Source organism: Sinocyclocheilus rhinocerous, unplaced genomic scaffold, assembly GCF_001515625.1.
Source record: "Sinocyclocheilus rhinocerous isolate Xijiao unplaced genomic scaffold, SAMN03320098_v1.1 scaffold851, whole genome shotgun sequence".
NCBI classification, from domain to species: Eukaryota; Metazoa; Chordata; class Actinopteri; order Cypriniformes; family Cyprinidae; genus Sinocyclocheilus; species Sinocyclocheilus rhinocerous.
In genome coordinates, this window is record NW_015624573.1 from 623,389 (window position 1) to 639,009 (window position 15,621).

Below are 15,621 nucleotides of genomic sequence, written 5' to 3' on the forward strand. Positions count from 1 at the left end.
TATATTTCATCTTTTTGATATGCTAATTTTTCACTTTCTTTGAATTGCCTTAGAGCTTTATGGTTAGCACAAACACAAGCTAAAAAGTTTCAAACTACATGTTAGCTCCATTAAAATACAAAAGAGCAGTGACTGTAATAGAAAAATGAAGGAAATTTTATTATTTGATTAACTAAAGAAGTTGTATTAATTGTATGATTATAATAGGAAATAATATTATATAATAGTATATAAAATACATTTTGGGCTGAATTTGAGTATTAGATTTACAAACAAACAAATAAATAATGAAAGGCCAGAGGTGAAGTAATTTGAATATTAGATAGATAGATAGATACCAAAAGGTTCGTTACTTATATCCTATTCTTTAAGAAAAAGAGAAAGACAATATAATGGTTAATTATACTTGGAATTTGCATAAAAGCCATGTGTTGCTTCAATCAAGTAATAATCAAATACTGATTTTATGTTGCGTCCATTTGAGCGTCTGGTCAAATCTCGACGTTCCCTTAGCGGCGCTGCCTTATTAAGTATCCCATAATGCACCACGTCGCTGTCATGGCTGCTCACTGATGACACTTGCAGCACATGGGCAGAAATCAAACACATCACAGTGAGCACACGAACGCTTCACACCTCACATTCACAGCCAGAGCAGGTCTTGAGCGACGTGACGCGTGTTTCATTTCTCTGCTGAGGGTTGACGAGGATGAAGATGCTGCAGCTCGAGGCGGCGGTTCTGGGCGGACTGAGTCCGGATTGGAAACAGAGTGGCTTCAGCACCGCAGGTAAGAGACAGCGGCACATCTGAGCTGATGTGGTTTTGTAAGGATGATGATGTTGCTGATGCTGATGTTGATGGTTTCGTTCAGCCGTGTTTGGATCTGCTCGGTTATTGTTGTGGATGTGTTGCGTGCTGGTTGGTTTGCTGAACGCAGCGGTTATACACTCTCACGTGGTTTAAATGTGCCGCATGTGTGTTGAAATGTCCGCGCCGCACCGACGCGCACGGGACTGTGTCCAGACAGGCGTGAGTTTCCGCTGACTGTGAACTGAGCGGCATTTGACAGCGTTCTAACCGCATGACTTCTGTATTTGTGTATTGACTGCATGGAGGGACAGTGTGGGCAGCGCCTCGAGGACAGACGCGTGTGTATCCTGTTGAGGTGAGAGAAGATACGCTGTAATTTAGCTCTCAGTTTTAGAACAAAGCCGGGCTGCACCTGCCTGCCTTACCTTGCATGTACACACTCCTGTGCGTGTGTTATTTTTAGTGGGCGTTCACACAGGATGCCTTAATGACAACTAGAAGGAACGTAACACATTTAAGATGTCATTATTTATTTTGTTATAATACCGGAACTGAATTACCTTCGTGATTGAAGGTTTCATAATTACGTTAAGTGATTGTTGTTGTTGTTATTTTTTTTTTAACGGTTCTCGAACCTGCTGATGCGGACGGTCACGGAACACCGTATTAAATCTGTCACGAACGTTAGTGTTTCTTGCTCAGCACCGCAACACCGCTACAGATTCTACGGCGCGAAACAGCAAGCATATAGCTCGATTCTCTTAACGCATGACTGTAATGACTGGCTTCTTTTATTGTTTCAAAATCATGTTGGTGTAGTTCAATTACGAATGGATGGCTCCTAGTTGGTTCTGAATACCAAAAAAACATCAAAAAACATACAGCGTGACAAATGTAGTCCGATTCCTGAACAACAAAAAAAAAAGAGTCTTGAGAGCCGATTCTTTTAGTGAATCCATGTAGACTCCGAACAAATGATTCTTTTATCCGGTTCTTTTTAGTGAATCACAAAACAGCGCAGGATAGTCTGATTCCTGTACAAAAGAGTATTAAGAGCCGATTCTTTTAGTGAATGAAGCAAATACTGTGTAGTTCGGATACCGAACAAATGATTATTTTAGCCGGTTCTTTTTAGTGAATCGAATACAGCGCTGCGAGTGTAGTGTGATTCCTATAAAGCCAGTTCGTTTAGTGAATCAAGCAAATACATTCTAGTTCAGTTCCCGAACAGAGGATGTTTATATAAGCTTTTTTAGGGAATCAAAATTCAGCACGAAGGTAGTACGATTCTCGAACTAATTACTCCTATAAAACGATTCTTTTAAGTTGACCACAAACATAACGCGACGAGAGTCAGACTTCTGAACCAATGAATCGAATGAACTGGTAACGCCACAGGGCGGTTGTTATAGAACTGATCTGACTACTTATTAAATTAACCAAACTCACTTGAACCGCACGTTATTCATCATGTCTGACTCGAAACTCGAACTTGTTGTTGGCTTGTAAAAAGTATTTAAAGTAGGCTGCTACTTTTGAGTACACTCAAAATACAACATTGATAACACTTAGAGCAAAGTCACACATGTGATGTGAATGAACGCAGAGGGAACGCGTCCTTGTGTGAACGCCCCCATTAGGCTAAATTATAGGGTTTCATTATTGCTTTATTGCTTGCCTCTTATTTCATACATTATCCATCTCCCCCATCTTTCTGTCAGTTTAATGTGCTGTTAGTGGCATGACAAATAGCTGTGCATTTTGAATATTGTAACTGTTCATTTGTATACATCCTACAATGCACATTTCATTCCTCCCATTTGTGTCCCTCTCTCTCATGAACATCAACCTCAGGAGTGATTAATGTGTAATTCACAGGATTGTGTCTGAGATGTGTTGATCTGATCTTCAATAAAGCTATTTCAGTCTGTCCTCATTCAGTCACATTTATTCACGCCAGTTTCTCCTCAGAAGAGATCAGTGACTGAATAAGTGGCTGGAAGCGAAGTGTTCTTCTAGAAATAGTGCAGCTTTCTTCACTCTTATCAGAGGTGGCACCATTTTGTATCTGCAAAGTGATGCATGTAATCCAAGATCTAAATTGAATTCGAGGCTGTTCATAAATCTGTAATCAAATAAGATTCCCTTTAATTCAGTGTAGCTGTCCATATATAATGTAGGCCTACTCATGGGTTTATTGTAGTAGTGGTGAATAAAACTAAAATAAGTATTACTTTTGACCTTTTATAGCTCAGACTTTTTCTGGTGAATGTTTCTGCAAATATGCCATGAAGAAACTGCAAGTTTGGCATAAATAAACTCTGAGGGAGAGTCATTTTGTTAGGCTTTTTCAGGCTAGTGCTTTGTGTACAATGAACTATTTAATTTCACGGTTCACACATTTCATGGAGGCGTATTGCTGCTCCTCTCCTTTTTGTTTATGGTTTTCCTTTTTTTCCTCTAGTATGCAAGTGAGGGAGTAAATGGCTGAAACTGTATTTGACTTTGATCCTGAGGAGATGATGGTTGGAATTGAATTTCTGTTTTATTTGTGTGGTAGACAATGGGTGTTCGTTTACTCATTTGTGAGTAAATGGACATCTTTGTTCATACCAAATGATGTAACAAATTAATTATATAAAATGTCATGTTTTCTGCAGGGATTTATGGGAACGACCACTCTAAGAAAAGTTCATAAAAATAGTGCATTACTGTGAAGGAATTTCCGTATTGATTTCACAGGTGTTTTACCCATATTTTGAATGATGCATTGCATTGTGTTGTGTTTTAGGGTTAAAGGAAATGTCTGTAAGCAAAACGGATTATGACTCGGCAGAAAATTACCAGCACACAGGATTTGTTTTTCTTACAGTGTCCTTTTACTTGTATTCACTGTAAATTATACCGTAATTAATAGTTTTTACTTGTAAAGACCATACATTTACAGTGAAATTACATATAGTTTTCACTTTACAGTATATGGTAACTAAACGTAGTTAACCAATGAACAAGTTTTTACTGTAGTGTTAACTTTTTTCCTGTAAAAATTCCAAACATTTCAGGTTAAAACATTTTTTAATAATGTGTCTAAAACAAAAACACTTAAGACTGCAGAGTGTCATCAAAAGTGACACCATAACCAATCGCGACATTAAAAATCAGAATCCTTTGTGACACGTTTGTGTAAAGTTGTTAGAGCTTCAACCTGAAAAAGTCCAATCTCATCTCACTCACTCATTTTTGTGATCGATTGTTTTTGTAACTTCATCTGAGGCTTTTCCCTGTAGTCTAGAAGCCAGTATCATATTTTAAACCTCTTCACACACATACTGTACACCTAATGCTCATAGTTGAGTTCTTATTAAAGAGCTTGAGAACAGAGTGTTCTGCTCTCGTTTCAGTTTTAAAATATGACAGTGAGCTGAGAATCGTGTTCCTCTCTGTTAGAGGCACTGGCACTTGAGAAATTTGTGCTAAAAAGTGGCTTTCTGGAACAAACCATAAACGCATTGGTTTGTTTGAATGACTGTCTTAGCTACTCTCTCCTTGTGTGTGTGTGTGTGTTTAGATGGAGGGCCGTTGCTGCAGTTGGTGTGTGAGGGAGATTTCGAGGCCGTGCTCTTCAGCTCTGCGGTGCAGGGGCTGCTGGGAGGTGCTCCTGAAGAAGATGACAGTATTGAGGCCTATCTGGAGAGACAGGTGCTGTCTTACCTGAGCAATGCCACTGAAGACCAGAGGAGCGACAGGTAAGGCTTTAGATCATATGACGGCTGGCTTTCTGTTTTTAACTGTGCTTGTATAAAGAACACAGAACATTTAACTGTGTTGTTTTGCACTATGAAACTCCATGATCTTCACCATAATGAGAAATATGCATTGTACTCTTAAAGTCGGCATGAAACGGAAGTTGCGATTGTCTTTTCTTCTCTACTGTGACGTATGTCCGAGTGAAAAGGCATCTGAAATGAGAGGGCGGGACTTGATTTCGTCCTTCGGGAATTGATTGGTTCGTTGGAAGTTGGGGCGTTACTAACAAAATGGAGGCAGATCTGAATGCTAGTTTGCAGTTAGTGGTGGGGGATTTCTCTCCACTGGATTCACAGCCGACACCCAAGCATGAATAAATGTTTTATTTAGTAAGGATGACGATGACGATCAACGGCACAAAACATGCCTAAACAGCGCGCGGTAATATCGTGCAGCCCTACTAATATCTTTTCAATGTTTAAGGGTAACGTACTCCCTCATGACTGGCGTCAGTGCTATAAAGTGAAGCATAAGCTTCAGCTTTTCCCCCTGTCGTTTATCGCAGCGTTTACCCTTCACGTCACTAGCTCCGCCCTTGCGCCATAGCTCGTGACCGGAAGAGTAGAGGAGTCGTTTTGAGGGGGAGGGGAGGTTAGCGTTTTTGATTAAAGATTACGAGGGCACATGATTTAAAAAAAAAAAATAATGAAGTGCACGGATAAATTATTTATAATAAATGCTACAGTATTCCATCAAAAAATAAGAATTGTCCATTTAGATTTCATGCCGACTTTAAATGCTGAAGGCACATACATGTTCTGTGTTTTAAATGTGAAATTTATGCGAGTTAATTAAATTCATTAGAATCTAAATGCAAATGAGGACTAATGTAGTTAGTGAAACTGTAATACTATTCATTTAAATTACACTACTGCCTAAAGATGTCCTCAATTAGATTCACTCATTGTGCCTGTTAAATTACAGGAGGTTTGGTCTTTTATTGCAGTGGATTTAATCGTTTTTATTTGTACTGTCTAATATAATCTGCTATTAATTATTTAACAGGAGTTTAGCTCATATCCCACCCTTGAGATTTTTTTAGTCTGTTTACAGTGTTTCTGTGGAAGAATTATTGATGGGTGTATATATACATACATACTGTACATACACTCTCTCTCTCACTCACTCACTCACTCACTCACACACCATTGGACCCCACTGAGTTTGCAAAAAAAAAAATCTTCTTTTGTATTCTTCAGTAGAAAGACATGCAGTAAATGATGACAGAATGTTCATTCACACAGAGCGAGAAACACAAAACTAGAATGCTTCCATTATAATCAAGGAAGCTGATTGCACTGCAAGTGCGTTGTGTAGTGCCACGTAAGGACTTTTAGCGGGTTGATGGTGGCTTCAGCTGAGTGGAGCGTTTTATTGTTGAGAATGAATAAAACCATACAGAAGAGTTCAAACACTGTCCCCCTCCTTTCAAGCATAAATTATTAATTTTCGATAAGCCCACTTTAACATCCTTTCTCTCCAGAGAAAGAACGAGTTGAGGAAAGGGGGGTTGCGCTGCGCTCCTCAGCCGTGCCTCTCTTCTTATCTCTCCTCGGCTTGATCGCGCGCCCTCTCGCTTTATTTTTCTTTCTATACATCCTCTCTCATTGTGGCTTCTGTTAGTGAGGCAGAAAGTAGTTGTAGATGGGTGGAGTGGCTTGAATAATGAGTGATGCTTTCTGGTGAGCGATTAGATGCAGGTAGATTGATGTTTGTGTGCTGTTGAATGCAGAGAGATATGTCATTTGTTTTTTTCCCCTTTTCTTTTTGTCCTCACCTTCTCTTTCTGTTGTGTTCTTGTGCATTCTCATTTATCCATCATGTATTATTTTAAAGGGACTAAAATGTACAATGAGATTCATGACTCGCAGCCATTTCTCTCCTGTGATAATACATCAGCGCTGTAGATCGCAGTGAAACGTGAATGCGTGGATATGTGTGCATGTAAATATGTCCTTTCTCAATGGCATCTGGGGACCGACTCCACCGTAGAGCAGAATTACAATCTCAGGTCTTTGATTTCAGCAAGCGGCACATTGTTGCCACCCGATTCGTTCCTTCAGGTTTGTACATTTGCATCAGAGTCGTGTAGTCCGAAGCCACAAAAGTGTGGAGATGTTTTCAGAAATAAACAACATTTACCTGATAGATATTGTGGTGGTAGTCAACGTATGTGTATTTCAGATGAACAAATCCAGTGGCTATAATGACATTAGCTCTCAAACATGCATGTTTCTGAACCTGATCTCTTGTCTGCTGTAGAGAAACTGCTCTGCTGGTATTGGCAGTGGGGTGTCTGAACCTTTTCGCTCAGAGTAATTGGACCGGGCCGCCAGTTGAGCTCCACGTCTCTGATTTTCTGCCTGAAGCTTTGCTCCAGAAATTCTCACAGGTACAGTACCATGATGCACCTGTGATTTATACACGACCAGTGTCATTGTCTGTAATTGTCCGAAATATTCTACGTGTGTGTGTCCCTGCGTGTGTGTGTGCGCGTGTTCGCATGTTGCATGTTCGTTCTATTTATTTATTTGTGCTATTTACACAATGTTTAAGTTTTTTCAAGTTTGTAGGTGTCCAGGTACAGAAACCGAATAATCAAATGTAAAATAGCACTGCATAGTCTTCACTGTAAAAATTAAATATACAGTCAAACCAAAATTTATTTCAGACACCTTCAACATTTCTCACATTATCACAGTTTATTTGCTATAGTTTAGAAAATGGTAATAAAATGACAAGAACTAGTTAAACTGTCTTGACAAATTCATCTTGATAATGCCAGATAACGTTGATAGAAAGGTATGTAATGGATTACAATCAACCAAAATAATTCAGACAGCTGTTAGTATGACAGTATTTACACAACTATTTGGGTATAATATGTCACAGTTTACTTTATTTTCCTATACTCACTTACATAAGTGAACTATAGTGTCCTGCACCCACTAGTAAAAAAATATAAAAAATGTATATCTGGTGTCTGAATAATTGTTGAGCGTCTTTTTAGGCTGGCCTCAGCCAGTCGGTTTCACCCCACTAGCGACAGCCCTGCATATATATGAGCAGAATCACACGAGTAGCTGTGCGAAATGGCTGCATATCGGCAGGACCGAGTGCCGTAGATAATCACAGCGTGCCGATATACAGTCATATCGCACAGCTAGGAGTGTGATATTGCATTTATACAACAGTTTTATGGCACGACTGTGTAAATACATAAAACAACAAAGGAGTGTCTTTTAAAAACCCTCTTTTGTCTGAATTCCTTCCTTCCACTACTGATTCAAATCTCAATTTGACAGTTTAACAGCTGAGCCCAAGCCCCTGTTACTAACTCGAAAACGTCACTTTAGAACTAGTAACGAAGGAAAGTTGAGTAGCTTCATTGAAAGCTTATTGTATTATTTTGTAAAAAGCACACTGTATTGTGTGAAGTAGAGTATTATGAGAGAGATGGACTGAGTGTGATTACCTGCATCTGATACAGCATTCATTCTTCAGAGCAATCTTATATTCACAATAAAACATTAGTTTGAATGTCCGCTGAGGAAAGCTTCTCGGCGCTGTGCATTTGTTGGCTGCGTCTTTGAAAGTAAAAACAACTTCCTTGTTTACAACCCTGTTTCAGTCTCTTTCAATATAAAAGTCTTTACTGCTGACTCACTCATAAAAAAGCCTGTTGTTGCTATCTAATGGTGGAACAATCTATCTAAAATTACCATCACAAACACGCACACACCGTTTCTTAATACAAAATACTAGTATCAAATACTACGATTTATATAAAATATTATTTATTGAATAATATTTAATAAACAGCAACAACAGCAGCCATCATAAAAATTGCTTGGCAATTCAGTCAAAAGTACAAAGCAGTGCTCTGATATACAGAGTTAATATTACATATAATAACATGAAGAAATTTTGCCCTCAGCCAAAACTATTTGCTCTGAATCAAATAATAGATTGAGACCAAATACTGCCCATTAGATGTACCCAAAAAAATTATATCTCATATTTAACCACTATAGAGACATCAGAGCCAGCAGCAAATTACAGAAGATCTGGCCGAGGTGTGGCTGCTCTCGGTGGGTTTATTAGCACTGAACAGCCGCTGACATCCTGGAGCTTACATCTCCAAAAACATCTACGCAAATTTTCAAATAGACGTAATCTTTATTAACATACCACATATTTTAAGTCTAAATAAGTACATCCTCATCTAAAAAGCTACATTCCATGACACAAAAACAGTGTTATTTATAAAATTATAGTGGATCTGGGCAACCGCCATGACACTCGCTATGAGAAATACCACAAGCGTAGTGATACAAACGGTGAAACTGTTGTTGAAGTTCTGTTATCACTAGAATATCGCACCTCTATCATCCAATCAGATTCAAGGACTCACAAACACGCACACACCGTTTCTTAATACAAAATACTATTATCAAATACTACGAGTTAATATTACATATAATAACATGAAGAAATTTTGCCCTCAGCCAAAACTATTTGCTCTGAATCAAATAATAGATTGAGACCAAATACTGCCCATTAGATGTACCCAAAAAAATTATATCTCATATTTAACCACTATAGAGACATCAGAGCCAGCAGCAAATTACAGAAGATCTGGCCGAGGTGTGGCTGCTCTCGGTGGGTTTATTAGCACTGAACAGCCGCTGACATCCTGGAGCTTACATCTCCAAAAACATCTACGCAAATTTTCAAATAGACGTAATCTTTATTAACATACCACATATTTTAAGTCTAAATAAGTACATCCTCATCTAAAAAGCTACATTCCATGACACAAAAACAGTGTTATTTATAAAATTATAGTGGATCTGGGCAACCGCCATGACACTCGCTATGAGAAATACCACAAGCGTAGTGATACAAACGGTGAAACTGTTGTTGAAGTTCTGTTATCACTAGAATATCGCACCTCTATCATCCAATCAGATTCAAGGACCAAAAAGATCTGTTGTATAAATATATATATTCCTTCATTCCGATATTTTCTTGATTTATTTTTTTAAATGATCTAATTGACCTCAAGAATCATTTTGTGTAAGTGTGTGTATTCTTTAGGTTAAGTAGTATTTTGTTAATATCAGCACATTTAATGAGTGGGGAAAAAAACGGCTAAAAGCTCATGTGAAATGATGTGATGTGTGTGGGATGTATGTGTGTATGATGGATGGAACGGAAGGAGATGGCGACTCCGGGCAGGTCAGTGCTCTGGATAATGAGTGTGTCGAGGGCTGCAGGGTTGCTAATGAAACCTCTTAGGGCTCCTAATTATGCAGCGGTGAAGAGATTCTTCTCCCTAATGCCCCACGGAGGCCTCGTAGATCCCTGGAGAGGCACTCTATGTGTGTGTGTGTGTGTGTGTGTAACACTTTCTGCTGTCTCACACCTTTCTAAAGCTGCTGATTTATCAGCCTTGTCCTAGAGAGCACAGGCCCTCTAAATTAGACTGAGAGCAGCACATATGGAGAAAGATGGATGGACTGAAGGCACTTACCATCAGTAGGGTCTGAATATAAGCCTCATAAAATGAATTCAATAAATAACAAAAATAAGGCCTGAAACTCTTTAAATGAAGTCATTTTGTTCTGTTTATTCTGTTGAATTAGTTTAATATGAATTTAGGAATTTGATATGTATTTGTGACCCTATTACTAAAATTTGCCATGATTAAATGCCATTTATTTTATAGTGCTAAACTTAAATATGGTATTTTAGTTAACAATGCTACTCTTGATTTTACAATTTTTCCCCTTTCTCACAACCCACCTCACAGAACAACAACAAAAAAATCTTAAATGAAAACAAATTCCAAAATGGAAAAACAAAATCTCGAAGTTTTGATATTACAAACAATGAGAAAATAACTTGACATCATTGTTAGCCCATTGTGTTTGATTGTGTTATCTGTTTCAATGTGCACAGGTCTTTTAAATATAGTAACTTAATATTATACAAATTTGGTGTTAAAAAAAACCTACAGAATTTGTAAATAGTTTGCAAAATAATTTGCAAAGTAATGCAGTAAATTAACTGTCAGTGGAGACTGCCTAATTTTGCATTTTTTTTAATAAACTTATTTTCCATAAATTTAGAAATTTCTTGAATTTAATACTTTTTCTTCAATTTTTTAAGAAAAGAGTTTATTAAAAACTACAAACCAGCAATTTGTCTTAAACTAGGCAATTTGTTTTTTCATACAGTAGATGAGAAAAGTAGAAAGAAGTTTGTGGTTTAATTTCAGGTTTAATTAGTAATGTATTTACAGTTTAACTCAATACCATGGTTGTTGCAGTTTTCATTATTATTGTAAAACCATGATAAATTAATATTAGATGTCCCTAATACTGTGAGAAGTTGTAATTTTCTCTAATCTTTCATCATCATTTTTCTCTCTCTCTCTCGCTCTCTCTCTGCCTTTCCTCATTTCTCTCACTCACACTCACACTCACACTCACACACACACACACACACACACACACACACACACACAGCCTGCAGCCCGGAACACGGCTGTGCTGTCCAGTCTTCAGCTGGATGGAGAGTCTGTCTACAGTCTAGTCTCCAACCCCCTCCTGCTGCTGCTGACCAGAGTCATATTCGTCAACTGCGGCCCCAAACTGGAGACCCTTCAGGTGAGATACACAATCACTTTTTGCACCACTGCAGGAATGCAGTAGAATTCACCTTGGTTTGGAACACAAGACGACACACCAATGCACTGCAACAGCAAGACAGTGTCACTTGCCGTACCAAGTAGATAATATTGATTGGAATTGATATCAAAACAAGATAAGGGAAACTGAATATGGGTGGGAAACTGGTGTTAGGGGCAAGGAGTGTTCTGCGGTTTACTTGAACAGTTACTCAATATGGCACTGTGTGTGTTGGTAATAAGGAACTGTCACTTTTTAATTTCTCTCTCATATGTTTGAGGTTGTTACTCCATGCTCCTGTGTGCATTGCTGAGAGAGACGATGAAGAATTATGAGGCTGTCAGAAATAACAGTTAAATTATGACCAAGGTTTCTTTTGGCTCTGTGTGTGTCAAGGCCTAACCCATAACACAGCAGCGGATCATTAGACTGTGTGTGTTACTCAGTCCCATATTTATGTTACATGATCCTCCAACAGCAGGATGAGTGGTTGTTTGTGTAGTTGTTTACAAATTCTTATATTCACATGGGAAAAAAGTCCACTGTCTGGCTAACACAAACAATAAAAGTGCAGTGTAATTTCTTCAGGTGGACCGGAAAAAAATTCTGACAGTTATATTATAATTTCAGTGTCACCTTCAGAAATCATTCTAATATACTGATATTAAGCTCAAGATTCATTCTGCTTAATATTGTCAATATTATCAAGAAACGTGCTGCTTAATATATATGTGGAAATTATGATGTTTTTTTTTCAGGATTATTTGATAAATTAAGTTCAAAAGCACAGCGTTTATTTGAAATAACTTTTTTGCAACATTATTAATGTCTTTACTGTCACCTTTTATTAATTTAATGCATCCTTGCTGAATTTAAAAGAAAAAGTTCTTACTGACCTCAAACTTTTGAATGGCACCTTAGATCAGTAAATGTATAGTAATAAAGCCATCAAGCTCCATGCATGACAAAAAATCATCCATATAACTTACATAATTTACTTTCTTCGTTAGCCCTACAGTTGTTTTGTGTGAAGAACCGACTGCTATTTAAAATGTTATTCTCAGATGTCACCTACCATGTGGCAATTAATGATTCAATTCTGTTCTAAAACTGCTGATGGCTCATTACAGCAAGAAAAGTAACATCCCAGATACCATTTCATTGCCATGCACAGTATAGACATTAATTGTGCTAATTGTAAAGTCACAGGAGTTCTGCAGCCCACTTCCACAGGAGCAGCCTGTCGATAACGTCAGCGATTGATTCATTATACAATAAATGTGCTTCCCACTTTCTCAGAAACCTTAAAAATAATCATTAGCAGAACTGAAGGTGTAGTTCTTACTGTTTCATGTTGTCAGTCAGAATAGGAGTATTTCTGTGTAAGATAGATGTGGCTCTCCTGCATTCAAAACCATGAGTCTCACTGTTCTCTCTCTCAATGCAGTATAGTATAGCCTTAGTCTCTTGCAGTTGTTTGGGTTTATTAAATTGTAAATATTAAACTGTTTATTTTCCCAGCAGGGCTTGCACTCTCTTACAGTATTATAACTGTGATGAAGCCATTACACATGCTGTACCATGTGTCTTTTTTTTTTCTTTCTGTGAATATTTATGTGGTAAGACAGGCGTTACTAATGCATTTTATATATTCACTTGTACGACTACAAGCACAGGGATGAAAATATTTCTGCCGCGATTAGTTGAGCGAGAGGGAGAGGCGCAGCATGTCACAAACTCCCCACTGCTTCATGTTCCAGAACGTTATTTCATTAGTGCAATAACAAACAAACACAAACTCCGACTCTGGTCATTTCCAGGGCAGATACATCAGCATACAGATTGACTGTTTGTGTGTTGTGTGGAAAAGTTAGTAAATGCTTCTCTCTGAACATTACAGCTCTGAGTTTGTTTGCATGCACAGAATGAAGCCAGGTTCTCCTGTTTTGTTTCGTTTTAGAGACACAAGTGTTACAATGTGGATAGTTTCATCCTTGACTGAGTGAAAGTGGACCACATTTACTACTCCAGTCATAATGCATACATGTTGCTTGTCTAGAACAGATGAACTAACAGTATGTTGTGTTAGGAAATTGCAGTTCATTTCTTCAACAATCTTAAATGTCCATTTATAGGGGGTATCTTGCTCGACGTGAATGTGTGTACTGTACACTACTGTTCAAGTTTGGGGTCAGTACGGTTTTTGTTGTTGAAAAATATTTTTTTATTCTGGAAAGTAGGGCTGGGCGATATATCGAATATTAGCGATAATATCGCAATAATTTTGACGACGATGTAAAATGTGAAAATATCGTGAATATCGAATATTTCAAATTCAAGCATACTTTCCCAAAAGAACACGCCGAACGTCCAGAAAAGGAGACAACATGTTATTGACTGCTCTACACGCCTCTACTACTCGAGCTTTCATGAGTGCAGTTGCCAGATAACAAGAGTTCAAATCCTCGAATCAGAGCTTCGCTGTTACAAGGATACATTTTCTGCCCAATGTTTTGCTTATTTTAAGCAATCTGGCAACCATGCGCAAATGCTCGCTCCTCATTGCGGAAGCGCTGCCGCCGATTTTCTGAAAACACCAACAAGCTGAAGTTTAGCGAACTAAATAAATGCACTTACTCAACAGCTGTTGTTTGAATAGAGAAACATAGGCTATGGCAATTTGGAATTACTATTAGGAATTTCACTGTTATAATATTTTTCATTTGTTTTACCAGTTTTCATAATATAGACAGAGAGAGTGCATAAGTCAACTAGCTCCCCATCTGAGAGGGTTTTTAGTGCCAGTGGGATCATAGTTTCATGCCACAGAGCTTCTCTTAAACCAGAGACAGTTGACAGACTTGTGTTCTTTGCTAAAAACTTGTAAAAAATACTTATCCCAGTTTAATTATTTCCCCCAGTTGCAGTGTAAATTGTCAATTGCATGCACTAAAAAGTTGACAGAATGCGCTTTCTGTACTTGTTTTGCACTACTTCAGTTACATGTGTTCATTTAATAAAAAGCAGTAAGTACTTAAATTTGCACTAAACATTTTGTATTTACTTTGAAAAAATAGCTGTTCTATCTAAATTGTTTTTGTTGTTTCTTTTAATGGGGACAAAAGAAAATCATGTTTTTTGTTTTGTTTTTGTTTTTAAGCAAATGCAAACATATCGAGATATATATCGAATATCGTAAAAATTGACAATATAGATATAATTTTTTTTATATATATCGCCCAGCCCTACTGGAAAGACGCATTAAATTGACCAAAAGAGACCGTAAAGGCATTTATAATGTTACAAAATATTTTACTTTGAATAAAATGCTGTTCTTTTGAACTTTTCATTTATTAAAGGATCCTGGAAAAAAAAAATTATGGTTTCCACATAACTCAGCATATTAGAATGATTTCTGAAGGATCATGTGACACTGAAGACTTAAGTAGTGATGCTGAAAATTCAGCTTTGCCAATAAATTCACATTTTAAAATGTTATTTTAAATTGAAAAGAGACGTTTTTCAAAAACATAAATATCACCAACCACAAACTTTTGAACTGTAGTGTAAATGTGACTTGTGTTCTTGTCTCTCTGTTTGCGTGTTTGTAAATAGCTGCTGCCCTGGTGGACACTGCGATATGTCAGTCTACATCAGCAGATACTAGAGGAGAGATCCCCACAGCTCTTCAACCTCGTGCTCAGCTGCATCGAGAAAGGCAAGAAAACACGCACACACTGTTACTGAGTTCTTGTTACCTGAGACTGCAGTGCAGTACCATATAGAGTGCAGCAAGAGAGTCCTGGAGGTAAAACTAAATAAATTTTCTTCCAAAAGAAGTTGATTTTTAGAGATAATGTAACTTTTTCAAGATATACCAGACAACTACAAAGATTTTGCTTCTGTAGACGCCAAAAGACAGTGATTTAAATATGCAAAAATAATATACCCTATACTAATAATCTCAAAGTAGTCTAATTTTCAATTTTCAAATACGTTTTTGCATCAAACCAAATGTTGTGATTAATCTCAGGTCAGTTTGATTTAAGTCTTAAGGACTTTTTTTGTTGTTGTTTTAAATGCATGTGGAGAAAATAAGTGAGAAAAACTGTTGAAGCTGAAGAAATTATCAAAAAGCATGTATAGGAATAAAAATGTGTGATTTCAGTACAATCTTTAAATACAAATGTGTAATCGCTTAGCATGGCAAAGCATTTAGCATCATCAATATTTTTGTTGTTTTCATTTGTGGCAGTTAATTTTTTTAAACAATCTTTCTTAGGTTTTTTTTGGGCCTGGTATCTGTTG

The 15,621-nt window shown here is 37.4% G+C and overlaps 1 protein-coding gene across 1 annotated transcript in view; it reads left to right on the forward strand.

The window, feature by feature from the left end:
- Window positions 1–409: 409 nt before the first annotated feature.
- The window catches only part of ttc27 (tetratricopeptide repeat domain 27), a 116,343-nt gene continuing 101,131 nt past the window's right edge, over window positions 410–15,621 (forward strand). Inside the window, exons 1-5 of the mRNA XM_016558088.1 lie at window positions 410–788; window positions 4,380–4,557; window positions 6,881–7,010; window positions 11,152–11,292; window positions 14,929–15,031. Of these exons, the coding sequence (XP_016413574.1) occupies window positions 710–788; window positions 4,380–4,557; window positions 6,881–7,010; window positions 11,152–11,292; window positions 14,929–15,031 (631 nt within the window). The 5' untranslated portion in view covers window positions 410–709. The remainder of the gene's footprint in view (window positions 789–4,379; window positions 4,558–6,880; window positions 7,011–11,151; window positions 11,293–14,928; window positions 15,032–15,621) is intronic.